Consider the following 19,439-nt stretch of genomic DNA (forward strand, 5'->3'; position numbering starts at 1 on the left):
TATTATATTATAGTATTATGTTATATTATATTGTTTTATATTATATTATATGGTATTATATAATTTTTTTTATTGATCCCTCCAGTGCAATTAAGTTGCAAATTGCAAAAACAGGTCAACACTGTATGGTGCACACTCACAGTACAGTTTTATACATATTACAATAACTGCAGAGAGGAAAACAAAGGCAAAACACTATAAACAAGACGTATGTTTGCACTGTCCACATTAAAGTTTCTAAATAATGTTTTAGTATGTGTAGTTGACTTTAATATTTACGTCAGCATAGGAACATCAAAAGAATATGTTTAGACTGATTACACAGTAATATATGAGGGAGCCCATAAGACTTCTGATACTATAAAAAAGATTTGGACAGACAGACAGACAGACAGATCTTCAAGAATCAGCTAAAAATACATTACAATTCATACACTTCATACAATATTCAATATTAAGTTGAACAATATTCATTTATAAGTTGCTTTGGATAAACGCGTCTGCTCAAAATGTAAATATAAAAACTACAAATCACGGAACGTCATAACCCTAAGACGGACCCTGGTCTCATTCGCGTCAATCCGTGTTCAATTTGTAGACGTTTATCAAATTGTGTTGGTGATTATGTTGGTGTTTCAAATTAGTTTATATTAATTATAATCTACAATGCATTTTCTGGTCTGTTTCTCCTTCTTCGGGTTTTCTAGAAACTGATTGCATCATCCCATTCCTACAGGACGGTGTTAAGTAAAGTAGTTTAGAATTATTTGTTTTATATTATGGTTTTATGCAGTGTAATAGTGAAACATAGAACAATATCTATATGTAAATATCCAACACTTAAAAGTAATTTAACGGGATATGTTTTAAAACCACACGTGTATTTGTAAAAAACGGTCAGGCGTTTGCTCGGTCATACTTCCATTCCTTTTCTATCAAGATGGCGGGCGACGAGTCTGGAACAACGTTGAGTCAGCCTCATCTCTCTAAACAAGACCTTAGTAGATTAGTAAGTCTTCATCTTTTGTTCGTATTTGTAATATAACATGTTCTAAAAGTACTAGCTGTATCGAGAGTTCGAGTTGGTTGTGTACTCTCTGATGATAGCAGGCGTGTCTTTTAGCTGTACCGGTGAAAGCTCACCACATGATTCATTCGGGGATGGAGAAGGACCCCGTGTAGAAATTGTGTGAAAATGTTGTGAAACCCAAATGTCATTCTGTTTAATATAGTTCCAGTTATGTACTACATTGTTTAGATAGTACTAACCTGGCATGCTTCTAATCAAATTATTTCTGTTCGTCTGACGTTTAATGTGATGTACTCGACAGTGCCCATAATGCAAGCGGTCTTAACAAATAATCTTTTCAGCTAACTTGTATTTATTTCTGTTACTGTGACTTATATAGTACTTGAAAGTAACAATAGTTTTAAAACAATAATTGCAAGCTACACTCTGAATCTAAAGCTAGTTATAGCAATTTTTAGATTCAATTAAAGCTTGCAACAGCAACATGCAGCTTCTATTTTTTATTCTATGGGGAAAACGTATTTTTCTTTAAGAGAGGCTGTTACACATTGTGAAGAAATCTGTAGTATTTATTTCTGGCAGTTGTCACTGATTGATTTACATATTTTAATGCTTGTCACTTGCTGATGTTTTTTGATGTTGGTATGTTTTTCTTAAAGGTGCTGTACGTACGATTTCGACTCCACTTAAGCATAAAAATACCTTAATATGTTTGCAGATATTTAAGAAACATGCTAAGTTAAAATACTTATTTATCTGAGAAACAGATCAATTTCATTTTTTTGTTGTTCATTAAAATGAGGTTGTCTATGTAGTAGATTGTGTTTAACACACAAAAGAGTGACGATCAGGTCAACACCGAGAAGTATAGAAATTCTACATTGATTAAAAAAGCTGTGCTGGTATTGTGCTCAGAATTTTCGGTATCGGTTCTGAATAAATGGTATCGTTGCATATCTAGTTAATATCGAAAGTTGGAACTGAGTTATTTAATGAGCTAACGTGAGACATAAGAATTGTATTTTTTTAACAAAGATTAATAACTTCGGTAGCAAATGTAGCTATTGGTCATTGTGAATCTTAATGCATTAACTAAGGTTAAAGGGATAGTTAACCCAAAAATCAAAATTATATTATTAATAACTCACCCTCATATCGTTCCAAACCCGTAAGACCTCCGTTTATCTTTGGAACACAGTTTAAAATATTTTAGATTTAGTCCAAGAGCTCTCAGTCCCTCCATTGAAACTGTGTGTACGGTCTACTGTCCATGTCCAGAAAGATAAGAAACACATCATCAAAGTAGTCCATGTGACATCATAGGGTCAGCAAAACTATAAATAAAAATAGCAAAAACTACGACTTCATTCATCATTGTCTTCTCTTCCGTGTCTGTTGTGAGAGAGTTCAAAAACAAGCAGTTTGTGATATCTGGTTCGCGAACGAATCATTCGATGAAACGAATCATTTGTTCATTATCTGGCTCGGCTCGGTGTTCATCTTCAGTTCTCTCTTCACAGCAGTTCAGTCAGTGAACTGTTTGAGTAAATTAATTACTCTGGGATATTGGTTTGTTTGAACTCAGAGGGAGTGTCAGCCACATTAAAAAAGTTAACCGCTTAAGTCATCTGTGGATTAATGTGTATTGGAGACGTGAACCGTTTAAAACGATTCCGTTCGATTTTGGTGAACTGGTTCAAAAAGATCCGGTTACATCGAATGATTCGTTCGCGAACCGGATATGACAAACTGCTTTGTTTTGAACTCTCTCACAACAGACACTAGGGCTGAAACGATTCCTCGAGTAACTCGATTACAAAAAATGATCGAGGCAAATTCCTCTGCCTCGAAGCCTCTTTTAATTTATTTTAAATCTCACGTCAGGGTCTTTCACAATGTTTTTTTTTTAATGTGACACAACGCGTTTATGTCACCCACAAAGAGGAAGGAGACACAAGCGCTGCGTCCGAAATCGTCAGCTGTTTTGATTTGAGGGCGCGGGCAAACGTAAAGAGAACGTCGTGGCGTGTGTCCATTGCAAGATAGAGCTGGCATACCACAACTAGGGCCCTATGATTTTCGCGATGCAGAAAACGCGGAGGGAATCGCAGAATCCAGTCATAAAAACGGAATTTACAGTTTAACGCGGAATGGCACAGAATTTGCCGGTTAATAAGTCCGGTTAAAGACTATTGTTCAGCAGAATGTACATAGCCTACTACAAAAAAAAAAATTCAAACATTATTTTTTTTAAGGTTTAATCACACAACATTTCTTACATGTTTTATTTTTAATAGTAAATCCCCTTTGTTTACCAAAAAGTTAAGTTAATTTTCAATAATTAAAAGATAAATTAAATCAATGTTTTATGTGTTTATTGTTTAATGTGCATCTCAGAAAATGCTTTATTTAAAACCCCAACTGAATGGCACTTAATTCATCTGTCAACTTTATTGTCATTGTTCACAGTACAAGTACAGACAGAGAAACAATGGGTAATAATTAAATGTTTATTTTTGATGTATGCATTTAAAAAAAAAACTTAGCTGTTCATTTTAAGAGACCCAGGAGTCTTATTTTCTCTTGCATAATTAATATTACACTTTAAGCAAAAACACATTTTATCCAATTAATCGATGGAATTGTAGGGTAGAATACTCGATTACTAAAATATTCGATAGCTACAGCCCTAACAGACACTGAAGAGAAGACAATTCTGTATAAAGTCGTGGATTTTTGCTATATTTTGAGAAAAGTGTATTTTCGATGCTTCAAAATATTCTAACTGACCCTCTGATGTCACATGGACTACTTTGATGATGTTTTTCTTACCTTTCTGGACATGGACCGTAGACCGTACACACAGCTTCAATGGAGGGACTGAGAGCTCTCGGACTACATCTAAAATATCTTAAACTGTGTTCCGAAGATAAATGGAGGTCTTACTGGTTTGGAACGACATGAGGGTGACTTATTAATGACACAATTTTGATTTTTCGATGAACTAACCCTTTAACTAATGAGGTCTTATTGTAAAGTGATACTTAATGGTTTTTATAGTTCTTTTGCACTTTAATCTGTGTAAAACTTGTAACTTTATATATTTTTCTGTATTGATTTATTGTACTCAATACCACGACTTAGGTGCCCTTGAGCAAGGTACCGAACCCCCAACTGCTCCCCGGGCGCCGCAGCATAAATGGCTGCCCACTGCTCCGGGTGTGTGCTCACAGTGTGTGTGTGTGTTCACTGCTCTGTGTGTGTGCATTTCGGATGGGTTAAATGCAGAGCACAAATTCTGAGTATTCACTTCACTTCACTTTATTTAAATGTTCAGTTATTTTTGTTATAAGAAAACAGTAATTAATCCTGTTATACTGTATTATGACAACTTTCTGAAACTTAATTTCAATACCGTGATGAAAGCATCAGCAATTAATCGCAACATGAAAATTGGATATCCCTAACTGTCAATTTTATATACTGCACCTTTGAAGTTACACATGAAGCAGCTTGCCATACACTTCCTTTTCTTGATGATTAGCATTAACAAATTTGTTTTGCCTTCTAGGATGTGAGGAAACTAACTCCTCTGTCCCAAGAGATCATCAGCAGACAAGCCACAATAAACATAGGTGAGATTTATTTTTACTGTTTTGTGCAAAGCGCAGCTTTCCATACAATCAAATGTCACATGGAATTAATTATACCAATTTATTTGTCTCTAGGAACTATTGGTCATGTAGCCCACGGAAAATCAACAGTGGTGAAAGCGATCTCTGGAGTTCATACTGTCAGATTCAAAAATGAACTGGAGAGAAACATTACAATCAAGTTGGGTTATGCTAATGCTAAGGTAATGGCATTGTAAACAGATCTCTTTCAAATAATTTTGGCAAGCTACACTCTGAGTCAGAAGCTAGTAATAGCTATTATTTGATTCAATTTAAGCTTGCAATAGCAAATTATAGCATCCCTTTTCAGGAAAATTTTTTGTTGTTTCTTCCTCTAAGAGAGGCTGTTACAAATTATTACTTTTGAATAAATGTGAAGTATTTATTTCTTGTATTTTTTGCTTAAAGTTTATATCTTTTGTATTAAATACCATATTTAGGTGTATAAATTGGATGATCCAAGTTGTCCACGGCCAGAGTGTTACAGGTCATGTGGCAGCAGCACACCTGATGAGTTCCCCACAGACATTCCTGGCACCAAAGGCAACTTCAAATTAGTCCGGTATGTTGGTTATATATATGTTAGGGATGTGTATTGGCAACTAAGTCATGATACGATACGTATTCCGATACAGAGGCCACAATATGATACATATCACAATACATGACTGCACTAATTTGTCACCTCAGCAGAATTTAGTAAAACAGCTGTTAATTAAACGTTGCATACTATAGGGCCGTTGCTAACTATAGGCAGAGCATAGAACTCATTTTTAACCTGATAGTTTTTTATTCTTACATTTACTATAATAAAATTTATTATTAGGCCTGAGATTATTGATGTCAGAGAATAAATGCATGGATACACAACATTTATTAATATTCCTAAACCGTCTCAAGGTATAATTTTCATTAAGCAAGTAAGAGGTTTTGGGTTCTAATTCGTCCTCGCATCATTTTTTTCCCTCCCCTAAGATGTTAATCAGTGAACATATATCAAGAGCAGGGACATGTTTGGGTGTATTTTGTTTTGTGATTTATCCAGAATGAACAGATATTCTCTGCACATCATTAAGCAATAAGCGCTCTGGTGTGAAGACAAGCCATAAGAGAACATTCCGTCACTAATAACATCACAATGTACACTCAGCAGGATTTCAAAAACAACAGATTCGAGCACCAGATTGCATCTTATTTAACAGAAAGGAATGTTTTAATCTGCATTAGGTATGTATGTGCCGCGAGATGTTTCAAACAAAGACTATAGAATACCTTAAAGGGGCTTTGGTTTCAAAAAAGTGGTGGGGACAATATCGACCCTGGCAAAAAGTGGTGGGAACATGTCCCACCCGTAAATTACGAATAGGTTTGGCATAGGTTTCGTGTCAACCTCTCTCTCTCTTTCGTAAATGAACACTTGATGAATTGCACTTTTCTGAGAATAAAATATATCAAAGTGGAGATGCTTAACGGTGTTTTCATGAAAGCGTGAGCACATGGTTGCCAGGTTGACAAAAATAAGTATCACACCTATAAAATAATTCCATATTGTGCCAGTGTGAAGCTCTGTGTTGGGGATTACGTCTCTTTATATCAGACAACCTGATTAGGTTCCTCCACGGCCAGATTAAACCTAGTTGTAGCCTATATATTATATTCTTCATTATTTTTTTTTAGAAACCTTGCACTTTTTTAATTCTGTTTTAAACGCTGTTCTTGTATTCAAATAAAGCATGGTCCAACTGCTGCACATGTGCCGCAATATCGACATGAAATGTCGCTGTATCGATATCCATTTTGCCAGATTTCTGTGATACATCGTCGTATTGTTCTATCAAACACAGCCCTTATATACAGTACAGACCAAAAGTTTGGACACCTTCTCATTCAAAGAGTTTTCTTTATTTTCATGATTATGAAAATTGTAGATTCACACTGAAGGCATCAAAACTATGAATTAACACATGTGGAATTATATACATAAAAAAGTGTGAAACAACTGAAAATATGTCATATTCTAGGTTCTTCAAAGTAGCCACCTTTTGCTTTGATTACTGCTTTGCACACTCTTGGCATTCTCTTGATGAGCTTCAAGAGGTAGTCACCTGAAATGGTTTTCACTTCACAGGTGTGCCCTGTCAGGTTTAATAAGTGTGATTTCTTGCCTTATAAATGGGGTTGGGACCATCAGTTGTGTTGTGCAGAAGTCAGGTGGATACACAGCTGATAGTCCTACTGAATAGACTGTTAGAATTTGTATTATGGCAAGAAAAAAGCAGCTAAGTATGGGAAAACGAGTGGCCATCATTACTTTAAGAAATGAAGGTCAGTCCGAAAAATTGGGAAAACTTTGAAAGTGTCCCCAAGTGCAGTCACAAAAACCATAAAGCGCTACAAAGAAACTGGCTCACATGCGGACCGCCCCTGGAAAGGAAGACCAAGAGTCACCTCTGCTGCGGAGGATAAGTTCATCCGAGTCACCAGCCTCAGAAATCGCAGGTTAACAGCAGCTCAGATTAGAGACCAGGTCAATGGCACACGGAGTTCTAGCAGAAGACACATCTCTAGAACAACTGTTAAGAGGAGACCGTGTGAATCAGGCCTTCATGGTAGAATATCTGCTAGGAAACCACTGCTAAAGAAAGGCAACAAGCAGAAGAGACTTGTTTAGGCTAAAGAACACAAGGAATGGACATTAGACCAGTGGAAATCTGTGCTTTGGTCTGATGAGTCCAAATTTGAGATCTTTGGTTCCAACCACAAGTGTCTTTGTGCGACGCAGAAAAGGTGAACGGATGGACTCTACATGCCTGGTTCCCACCGTGAAGCATGGAGGAGGAGGTGTGATGGTGTGGGGGTGCTTTGCTGGTGACACTGTTGGGGATTTATTCAAAATTGAAGGCATACTGAACCAGCATGGCTACCACAGCATCTTGCAGCGGCATGCTATTCCATCCGGTTTGCGTTTAGTTGGACCATTTATTTTTCAACAGGACAATGACCCCAAACACACCTCCAGGCTGTGTAAGGGCTATTTGACCAAGAAGGAGAATGATGGGGTGCTGCGCCAGATGACCTGGCCTCCACAGTCACCGGACCTGAACCCAATCCAGATGGTTTAGGGGTGAGCTGGACTGCAGACAGAAGGCAAAAGGGCCAACAAGTGCTAAGCATCTCTCGGGGAACTCCTTCAAGACTGTTGGAAGACCATTTCAGGTGACTACCTCTTGAAGCTCATCAAGAGAATGCCAAGAGTGTGCAAAGCAGTAATCAAAGCAAAAGGTGGCTACTTTGAAGAACCTAGAATATGACATATTTTCAGTTGTTTCACACTTTTTTATGTATATAATTCCACATGTGTTAATTCATAGTTTTGATGCCTTCAGTGTGAATCTACAATTTTCATAGTCATGAAAATAAAGAAAACTCTTTGAATGAGAAGGTGTGTCCAAACTTTTGGTCTGTACTGTACATACATTTCTTTCATATAATGTAAGTAGATATAATTTGTCTCAGGGCTGCATTGCTTTATTACAGGTGACTGCTACTCATGTGCCATTTATTTTATAATACTAGGTTAACTAAAATGGGGGGAGGGACTATATATTTCAAGGTTTACATTTAATTCAGTGAGATTTTTTGTCAACTGTAGTCAAAAAGGAAAAATAACGAAAAGTAAAGATTCAAAATCATGAATTCAGTCATGAGGTTCCAAAAGATTCCCACCTCTATTTAGTTAATGTTTTTATGGTTTATTTCATTTTTTTTTTTTTTTTTTTTTTAAGAACAGTCCATTGGTCTTCAGACTTTTTTGGTAATGTCCCTTAAAAAAATAAAATCTAAATAAATCTGGCACCCACTTTACCTCTGACTACCAAATAATTTTGGCAAAAATAAAGAATGTTAGTATTTTTTAAATTGTAAACCTACAATGAAATAGACTTGCAATTGTTTCCCATTCACTGTGCGTACACCAGACACAAGTGATGCGACATGACTAAAGATAATAAATCCATTACAATAGTGATTATTATCTTCACTGGATGACATTACAAATCCCGACAGTAACCTGATGCCCATTCTATTTATGATGTACACCAAGTGCTTGCACTACTTCTGTGAATGGACAAATGGAATTTGATGTGTCTAGTGTAGACCGCTTTTACCTGACATGATGCAACGGTGGTTGTGCCTGGTGTACACTGTGTGTGTGTGTGTGTGTGTGTGTGTGTGTGTGTGGTGTGTGTGTGTGTGTGTGAATTTGCCACTTCCCTTCAACGGCAACACACACAATCACAGCTTGTGATACCGAGCAGCTTTTCTGCAGAAATGATCTTCTATGTCAGACTTGTTCAGATGGTCTAAAGAAGAAACGTTCAGAGGAATTGGCATTCGGTGACGCTTTATAAAAGGCAGAGAGACGGCCGCCATTCACACACACAATTGCTTTTGCCACGGCTGTTTTCTGTTTTTTGTTTTGTTTTCTTTTTTTCCTGTGCCCACTTTGAGATCCACTGGTCTAATGTATTATATGGTTCTGAATTCAGTTTTAATCAGTTCGTATAATTCCATTATCATGGTCCAGTTAGCCAGTATTGGTTTCCCCAGACATCGTGATTCTTTTTGTCTTTATAGACATGTCTCATTTGTGGATTGCCCGGGTCACGACATCTTGATGGCCACCATGTTAAACGGTGCCGCCGTTATGGATGCTGCGCTACTCCTAATCGGTGAGTATTTACCTTGCTACTTGTAGTGGTTTTTGTCTTGCAAGTAATGAACACAGCCATTATCATGTTCTATGAGTGGCTAATGACCTTCTTTACTCTTTCAGCTGGTAATGAATCATGCCCTCAGCCACAGACGTCAGAGCATTTGGCTGCCATTGAGATCATGAAGCTCAAGCACATTCTGATTCTGCAGAATAAAATCGACTTGGTGAAAGAAAGTCAGGCCAAAGAGCAGTATGAACAGATCCTGGCTTTTGTGCAGGGTAAGATTTTTAGCTTGGTGCTATTCTGAAATATCATGGATTTGCTGTTAGTCGAACAAGAGATCATAACAGTGTCATTGCTGATATGAATTGAGATATACCGTTTAAATATTTGGGTTAGGGTTTTTTTATGTTTCTGAAGTCTCTTTTCACCAATGCTGCATTTACTTGAACAAAAATAAACTAAAAAAACAATGATATTGTGAAATTACACTTAAAAATATATTTTAAAATGTAGTTTATTCCTGTGCTGAATATTCAGCAGTCATTACTGCAGTCATTAGTCATCTGAATCTTCAATAATCATGCTAATATGCTGATTTGGTACTAAAAGTTTTCTTTTTTCTTCCTCTTATTATAATGTTAAAAACTGCATCTTTTTAAAAAAGAAATAGACTCATTTCGGAAGCCTTTCCTGTTGGATTGAATCTAATTCTAAATACGTCTTTCAAAGTTTTTATAGCACCAAAAATCTAGTGATTACCGTATTTTTCGGACTATAAGTTGCACCTGAGTATAAGTCGCATCAGTCCAAAAATACGTAATGAGGAAAAAAAACATATATAAGTCGCACTGGACTATAAGTTGCATTTATTTAGAACCAAGCACCAAGAGAAAACATTACCGTCTACAGCCACGAGAGGGCGCTCTATGCTGCTTAGTGTAGGCTACAGGAGCACTGAGCAGCATAGAGTGCCCTCTGGGGGCTGTAGACGGTAATGTTTTCTATTGGTTCATTTCTCTTGGTTCATTTCTCTCGGTTCATGTCAAATTAATTTTGATAAGTCACACCTGACTATAAGTCGCAGGACCAGCCAAACTATGGAAAAAGTGCGACTTATAGTCCGGAAAATACGGTACTTCATTCCCTGTTATTGAAATTGGAAAGAGTTCATCCAAAAATGAAAAATTGGCCTCATTTACTCGCCCTCATATTGTTTTACATGAGTGACAATGAAAATTTTCAATAAGCAATATGAAAGTAGATTTTTTTTTTTTTTTTTTCATATAATGAAAGTGAATGGGTCTGTCTTTCATTCTATACTGTGAAATACTGTCTTTTTAGATCTATGGCATGAGGATGAGTAGATTATGACAGAATGGTAATTTTGGGTGAATTATCCATTTAACTTGGATTCTTTGTGTTATTCTTTAATGTGTCCTTGAAACGCCCTGAATGAGTTGCACAGAGTGACTGGTGGATAAACAGTCCCATTATAATATGGTTTTACTTCCATTTATTTTCTTGAAGGCACCGTAGCAGAGGGAGCGCCAATTATCCCCATCTCAGCCCAGCTCAAGTACAACATTGAGGTTGTCTGCGAGTACATTGTAAATAAGATCCCTGTGCCTGTCCGCGATTTCACCTCTGAGCCTCGACTTATTGGTAAGAGACCTTAAATATTACTAAAGGGACTCATTGTGCTCAGTGTCAAAGTTTAAATGAGTGATTAATGTATTTTTTTTTTTTTGTACAGTAATCAGGTCATTTGATGTGAATAAGCCTGGATGTGAAGTAGATGATCTAAAAGGTGGTGTAGCTGGAGGAAGTATCCTCAAAGGAGTCCTGAAGGTAACTTTTGACTTGTTTGATCCAATTTATGCCAAGCTGTTCCTAAAGCAATTTCTTTGTCCGACTATCAGGCTTCTTCTCTTGCTATTTCTGTTTTTTGTTTATTTTGGTTCTAGGTTGGACAGGAGATTGAGGTCAGACCAGGTATTGTTTCTAAAGACCATGAAGGCAAACTAATGTGCAAACCTATCTTCTCCAAAATTGTCTCCCTGTTTGCCGAACATAATGACCTCCAGTATGCTGCTCCGGGTGGCCTTATTGGTATGCAGACTTAAACATTACTGCAGTCTTGTAATTGTGAGTGTTGTTGTTACATGATTTAGTATTTGTTATGCACATTCTCTGTTGCAGGTGTTGGCACCAAGATTGACCCTACACTGTGCAGAGCTGATCGTATGGTGGGCCAGGTCCTCGGCGCTGTGGGGGCTCTTCCTGAGATCTTCACAGAGCTTGAGATCTCCTACTTCCTTTTAAGAAGGCTGCTTGGTGTGCGCACTGAGGGTGATAAGAAAGCAGCCAAGGTAAAGCTTTTAAAGTAGTATCATTTTAAAACTAAATGTTCACTCTGTTTGTTGTTCCACATCCTTATTGAATGAGACTAGACACAACTAACAGAATATACATACTGCCATTCAAAGATTGTTTGTTTTTGAAAGAAAAAATCACCAAGGCTGCATTTATTTGATTAAAAATAGTCAAAATAGATTATATAGCAATTTTTGCAATTATTACAATTTTAAATGGTATGTTCAAATGCTATTTTCTATTTTGATACATTCTACAATTTAATTTATTCCTGTGATGGCATAGCTGACTTTTCAGCAGTCATTCCTACTGTCTTCATTGTCACATGATTATTTTTTTGACCAATTTAAAAATGTTAATTAACCCTTTCACATGTAAGTTACAAATATTGTCTTGTCCCCATTGTGAGTTTTTTTTTTTTAGGTGACTGTTATTTTAGAATGTATTGCCTTATTGTTTCCATGGCGACAGCCACAAAAGCTTTGTATTACACACAGATTGCTTTTATTTAATTTTTTCTTGTTTTATTCAAAATCTTCACAAACATGCTGACTATATAATGAAATCTGATATTCTTAAATATATGCAAGTAAATCTGATTGGTAGTTTAAACACTTTTATATCAAACATGTTAATTGATTTTGGTGATGGGCACTGCCATGTTAGTTCGTGCTGAATCCGAGCTGAGGAGTTTACAAATTCATCTTCTCCTCTCTAAACACGTTAAAGTAGGTCTTTGGTAAACTGTGGGAAGAGCCCAGTAGACTTTATAGTTACCTACACAATAGTGTTGTCAAAAGTAAAAAAAAAAAAGAAAAATGGTACGGTACCAGGTTTTTTTTAAGTACCCGGTATTACCATGTACCCGGTCCACCTGGTTCTTGATGCGCTCTCTTTATAAAAGCACTGAGACATGGCGACATCAAAAGGAGGAAACGCACCAAACTACCAAAATACTTTAAAGAAAGACACCCAAATCAAATGAAAGCATTCTAGCAAGTTAGTTTTGAGTTTCCCATACATTTATTTATTTGTGGCCCACCACAATATCAAAACTGACTGCCACAAATATATTTACCAAAAGGCTTTGTATTTATTGAATAAACATGAGCACTGCATTTTTCAAAGGTGAAAAACGGCGCGGGTGTTTTTATATCACTGTATTTCTGAAGGAATCTGACTGTCTTCAGAAAATCATTTTCATTTCATCTTGCCTGTAACACCTGAGCAGCGGGGGGGCAAGGTCAGGAGGGAGTTCAGCTTCCTGACAGCCTGATGGATGAAGCTGTCCTTTAGTCTGCTGGTCCTGGACTGGAGACTCCGCAGTCTCCTCCCTGATGGCAGCAGACTGAAGAAGCTGTGTGATGGGTTGGTGGGATCACCTGCGATGCAGAGGGTTTTACAAGTGAGGCGGGTTCCATAAATGTCCTGGAGGGAGGGGAGAGAAACACCAATGATCTTCTCAGCTGCTCTCACTATGTGTTGAAGTGACTTGCGGCAGGACCGAGCGCCAACCTCCCGCTCTCTCTCGTGAGGCCAATAAGGAAGTGACTAAAACTGCAATTCATCGACTGACCGCTTGAGGCTGGCTGGAAAAGGGAGTCAGTCCCATAGACTCCCCATGTTAAAATGCCCAACTTTACAGCAGGAAAAAACATGTTTACAGCCTGGTTCAAAAAATGATTTTGGTCTAAAATGCTAATTTTGCCCTTCATGACAACTGTGAGGGGGGTGGATTTTTTTATAACCCATCCGTTTAAATTATATTAGGCCTTAAAGTTCTGCATAATTAAGGGCGTGGCCACTTGAGTGACAGGTGAATTGCCGCTGCTGACACTGCCGTCGTGCTAGGTGGGTGTGGCTACAGCAACTAGCTCCCACCTTTTTGCCCATTTTTGATTGTCCGGGAGAGTCGCACGGTGACGCGCTGGCAAGATGGCGACGGCCCGCTCTACACACTTTAGGCTTCAAAAACACACTTCAGGAGTCTACGGGTGACGTCACGGACACTACGTCCATGTTTTTATACAGTCTATGGGCAGGACGCGTTGCGTCTATAGAAGGTGCACATGATGGGGGGGCGGGGCTCTGGCTTTTCTCAGTTTGCGGAGGAAGTAGTTTGCACGCTGCTTGTGCTTTCTTGGCCAGTGCAGCGGTGTTGTCGGTCCAGGAGAGGTCCTCTGTGATGTGCACACCCAGGAACTTGGTGCTGCTCACTCTCTCCACAGTTCCATCATTGACGATCAGAGGAACATGTTGAGTGTGCAACAACAATCTTCATCTTCTCCACATTCAGAGAAAGATTGATATCACTGCACTACCCGGCTAGGCAGCTCACTTTGCTCCTGTAGTTTGTCTCATCTTTGTTGCTAATAGTGTTGTCATGGTACCAAAATGTCAGTATTCGGTACCGATACCAGTGAAAATCCACGGTTCTCGGTACCAAAGCAAAACACAAAAATATGCTAATTAAAAAAACTTTTTATCACTAAAAATAAAACCAATGCCATTTTTTATACTTATTTACAATAGTATAAGGTTTTTCTACAAGTAATACAATTATTAAAAACAGAAAAAAAAAGTTTCACCAAAGTTTAATTTGTCTTTTAATTTATGAAATTTAAACATTTAATTTTTTATTTTTTTATTTGCTATTAAATTTTAAACATGGAAGAATATTGTATGATTTACTTCTTTAAAAAAATTGTTTTATAAATTTTTTCAACAGTAGTAGCAGTATCACATACATTTGACTAAATAATATTAATATTTCTAGCACAATGCCTTTATGTAAAAATGAGGTTTCTGTAAAAAAAAAAAAAACATAGTAATAGATCATATTAATTTATTATTATTATTATTATTATTAAAAGATAATACTACAACTAATTCTACTACCATACTAAACAATATACAATGCACTATGGATTAATGAGCTGCTGGGTTCATGAATATTAATCACGTTGTCTACGTTCGGTCGAACTGATTTGCTGAAATCAAAACAGAGACGGTAATAGATCGGCGCCAGCCAATGAAATTGCCATCTGTGCATTAGCCTCGCCCACTACCGGAGAAACCGGAATATCTTCAGCTTGTTCTAAAAAGCTGAATAATTCTAAATAAACTCCATTATTTTGACAGGAGAAGACAACAAAGAATATAGTTAACATGTAGCACGTCAATTCAGCGTGGTAAGACTCTCTCTCTCTCTCTCTCTCTCTCTCTCTCTCTCTCTCTCTCTCTCTCGCTCTCTCTCTCTCTCTCTCTCTCTCTCTCTCTCTCTCTGTGTGTGTGTATGTGTGAGAAACAGCGATATCAGTAAAGCGATGGCGAGTTGTGCGCTTTTGCGGCTTAACATTTACAGATACTCGTCCATATGGAGATTTGATTTGATTAATTTATGCTAACTTTGACCAATTCCCTGACTGTCCATATTAAAATCTAAGTTTCATTTTCATGACTGGATTTTGAGATTCCGTCTGCGTTTTCTGCTTCACGGAAATCATAGCGATGTATGCGTCAAGAACCGGGTTTGAACGGGACCTCGTACCTCAAAAAAACCTGGTACCGTGACATTTTCATTTTTTCTAGTACCGACTTGGTACCGAAGTACCGGGTCTTTTGACAACACTAGTTGCTAATGAGACCCACTACAGTTGTGTCATCTGCAAACTTAATGAAGAGGTTGGAGTTGTGTAACGGTCTCTTGTCTGGAGTCTTGGGTTAGCAGAGTGAAGAGGAGGGGGCTCGGCACACATCCTTGGGGGACCCCAGTGTTTAGTGTGATGGTGCTGGATGTGTTACTGCCGACCCATACTGCCTGAGGTCTACAGTCAAAAATCAAACAGCCAGTTGCAAAGCGAAGTGTTGAGCCCCAGCTGATGAACATCATTCTGACGTATGAGTCTTTTTTTTTTTTTTTTTTTCTCTCTATAGATGTGTGAGTGCTGAGTGTAGGGCAGTGGCAAAAGCGTCATTGGTCGAGCAGTTGGGCTGATATGTTAGGGATGCACTTGGCCAAAAACCGAAACCAAAAATGCTTTGTAATAATTATTATTTTATTAAATAGTATAAAATTATTTAAGACTTTTTAAATTTAACAAAATGTTAATGACACTAAATTTAAAAAAACGCAAGCCTATAAAATAACCACACTTTTACTGAAAGTAACAGAACACAATAAAACTGGACAGAATTTATATTAATATAGGTAACACTTACAGTAAGGTTTATTAGTTAACATTACTAAACTATTCGCCATATATATTATTATTAATATATGTAGCCTATATTTTCGGCTCATATTTTCTTTCAGCCGAAACCCAAAAATGCCGTTTTCGGCCTATAATTTTCACCTGCTAAAAATTCAGTGCAAATCCCTAGTTCTAGCCAGACGTAAAAGCGAAAAAAAATTTAAGCGGCAAGGGATTCTGTTTAAGAAACGGTTTCTATTTGTGATGTCGCAGCTGTAAAAAGAACATACTATTACGAAAATCTCAGATACTGATTATGTGCTTTATTTAATGTTTAAAGGGATTAATGGAAGTTTGAATATCGTTTTCCATGACTTTTATAGCCATGCTGGAAGGTACAATGGATAGTTTACCATTCAAATCTTGAAAATAAAGGTTAGTGTTTTTACTGTGAACTCGTGGTGAGCAAAGAAGTGTATCTTCAGTATGTATTTTTGTTTAAAAGGGTTTAATATTTCTTAATTGGGTTGTTATCTATTTTGCGGAAAGTGCAGTATAGAGAAAGCTGCCAACTCCTGATTGGCTGTGATATTGACTTTGTTACATCTGGTTTTGACAAATTGCTTGTCACTTGAATCTTACATTGTATACATTTGGTCAGGACCAAATAATAAGTTTTTTTTTTTGGACTTACATAAAATTTTACTGACCCAAAACTTTTGAATAGTAGAGTGTATATGGTATGTAATGTATAAAATTTGATTTTATGTTACCATAACCATTCTGACTGATACGTAATAACTGTACGTTTTGTCCTCTTTTGAATGCTATTACAGTTTTTGATTTTCTCACTGATTTGGCCTACAGGTTCAGAAGCTGTCGAAGAATGAGGTGCTGATGGTTAACATTGGCTCCTTGTCCACAGGAGGTCGTGTGAGTGCAGTGAAAGCTGATTTGGCCAAGATCGTGCTCACTAACCCTGTGTGCACAGAGGTGGGGGAGAAGATCGCCTTGAGTCGCAGAGTAGAGAAACATTGGCGGTGAGCAAATTTTAATTCAGCTGTTTGTTCTGTAAAATAATGTGCATCAATGAATCGTGCAATTATTCAAAAACTTGTTTTCTAATTTCTTTATTTTCCACTTTTCATTAATGTAGTTTGTACAGTCATTGACTTGTTTCTCTTCCCTAGTTTGATCGGATGGGGTCAGATCAGGAGAGGGGTGACCATCACACCGACAGTTGATGATGATTGAGGAGGGACCACATTTTTTCAATGTCTCTCTGCTGGACATAATTATTAAATCATTTTCACACGCTCGTGTACAGGCCAGCACGTTTCATCGTCAGCACAGAGTGAATGGAAAGGCTCTTTTTGATAGGAACGCACTGGCCCTGTATTTTAAGATGTTCACCATCCTCTGTGGAAGGATTGGTGTCATTTATATGAGAAATGCAATGAAAAAAATAACCCGTCTTGACAAAGAAAATTACTAATAAAAACATTTTGGATCAAACTATTTTGTGTGTTCGGTTTCTGAAAATAGTGCTTCATTTCAACCACTACAATTACTATTTAAAAAACCTTATTCTTGTAAGAGCAGTCTAGTGATCAAACTGCTTCAACAACCTTATTTTAGTATGGCATGCAGGGTTATTCATAGCATCCATTGGAAAGTGTGGGGTGACAAATTAATGCTTGAATCAATAAGTAATGATTATTTAGAAGTGGGGGCACAGGTCCACAACAGATATATTGGTTTCTATACCTTATATTAAACTTAATCCTGAACAAATGTTGTGTATTTAAAACCATGATAAATGTGATCTATAAGCATGTAGTAAAAGGTTTTTTGAGGCTTTTGAGCAGCAGTTGTGTCGTAATAGTTGGCAGCAGTATACCTTAATAACCTCAGTTATCGTATTTAATGTTGGAACAGAAGACTCGATCTGATTTTCTCTAGTCGACCAGATCGCTAAGCTAACTAAAATAAGTGTTAAATTCAAGTATTAATATCATAATTCTGCGTATACTTGTATGCTGTCACAATTTTTATATTATTTTCCTATACTGTTATATACGTTTCCTTGGTTTTTAATGTATGCTAATAGTTCTTGTTTATAAAAGTATGTCGGCCAGTTCCTAATGTTAGAACAGCGTATTTTTAAAAAGAAAAGAAAAAAAAACATAAAACCATGTCAGTAACCGTGCTTGCATTAAACGGCGAATGAGCTAAGTTACTCAGCAAATATTTCTTACCAAAACAATTTTCATAATAAGCCTTTATGGTAATTTAAACCATCTTTATAGGCATAAATCCCTAACTGGCTAATATCCCGAGCTCGCTAATCATTCCGCATCATACGCCTTTCACGCTACCGCAAAATAAAGCCCACAAATACTCCCTCACAAGCGACTTCCGAAGCGCTTAACAAAATCATTCGTTTTGGGTTTACTCAATACCGACTAGTTTTAAAATGGCCAACGCGCAGAAAAAATACAGTTTGCGGGCCTGCCAAAAGAGCCGGACTGCGGCCACTTCTCTCAGACTCCTTCCGCATTTTCCTGCGGCTCCAAGGCAGTGACGTGCGCCTCTGAAGGCGGTGTAATCTCCGGCGGAGCTGGAGGCTGCAGCGCCGCGGAGCGCATCAGACTCGGCCCCTCCCCTCCGCGCTCCGCAGCGGCCCGCCCTGCTCACACAAGAGCCCCGTCTGCGCTCTGCCCGAGTCTGGGGGTGGGAGAAGGAAACGCGTACGGCCTTGGAAACGAAACAAAAAAAAATACAAAAGGTAGGCCGCTGAGTCTTAACAGAATATTAAATTTGATATATGATAAATTAGCATCTGATGCGATATTTTGGAGTCTGGGTGAAATACTTATTTATCCGTTTGAGAGATTAACGTCGTTGCAGTGTTGCGTAGGCCTTTGTTAGCAGCGAGCCGCGGCCTTCAGAGGCCTAGAGTAGGCCGCGGAGACGAAACCCTCATGACCTGCACGACTCATTCATAAGCAACTACACACTGATTTAGTGTGCAGATGGGTTACGCAAGCTATAATTGTGTTGTGTTGTCATTGTGGACATAAGTATATATTTATGAGATTTAATGAGTTCTTTTAATTTATTCAAAATGGCGATTATTCGAAAGGGGGCGCGTCTGGGTATTTATGAGTGGTCGGGGCAGTGCTCATCGAAGGAACGCCCCTTCTTAGGCCGGCGACACACTGGATGCGTGGCGCAAGCGTTTCAGCCGCGTGGCGTGTCGGTTTTTAATTCGGCTCCCATGTTAACAGGTTAGAGCTTGCAGACTGCCTGCGTGAGACGCGCGGCTCGAACGCGCAGAAAACGCGTGTATGCTAGAAATAGAAGCGACGCCTATTTTTCCCCAATAGTATGTTCCTGCACAACCAGATTCAGATTCAGGACCGCAGTTCTAGGACCCTAGTTTTTCGTG

General features: G+C 37.8%; 1 protein-coding gene across 1 annotated transcript; it reads left to right on the plus strand.

Moving 5' to 3' along the window:
• Positions 1-896: 896 nt before the first annotated feature.
• On the plus strand, positions 897-17,503 carry LOC132123781 (eukaryotic translation initiation factor 2 subunit 3-like). Its single transcript, XM_059534416.1, has 12 exons — positions 897-1,009; positions 4,602-4,665; positions 4,759-4,886; positions 5,145-5,266; positions 9,340-9,434; positions 9,539-9,697; positions 10,950-11,084; positions 11,176-11,270; positions 11,387-11,531; positions 11,622-11,791; positions 16,856-17,028; positions 17,179-17,503. The coding sequence occupies exons 1-12, from the start codon at positions 941-943 to the stop codon at positions 17,240-17,242; spliced, it is 1,419 nt and encodes a 472-aa protein (XP_059390399.1). The 5' UTR covers positions 897-940; the 3' UTR covers positions 17,243-17,503.
• Positions 17,504-19,439: the final 1,936 nt, after the last annotated feature.

The sequence above is a fragment of the Carassius carassius genome, chromosome 42, assembly GCF_963082965.1.
Source record: "Carassius carassius chromosome 42, fCarCar2.1, whole genome shotgun sequence".
Lineage (NCBI taxonomy): Eukaryota > Metazoa > Chordata > Actinopteri > Cypriniformes > Cyprinidae > Carassius > Carassius carassius.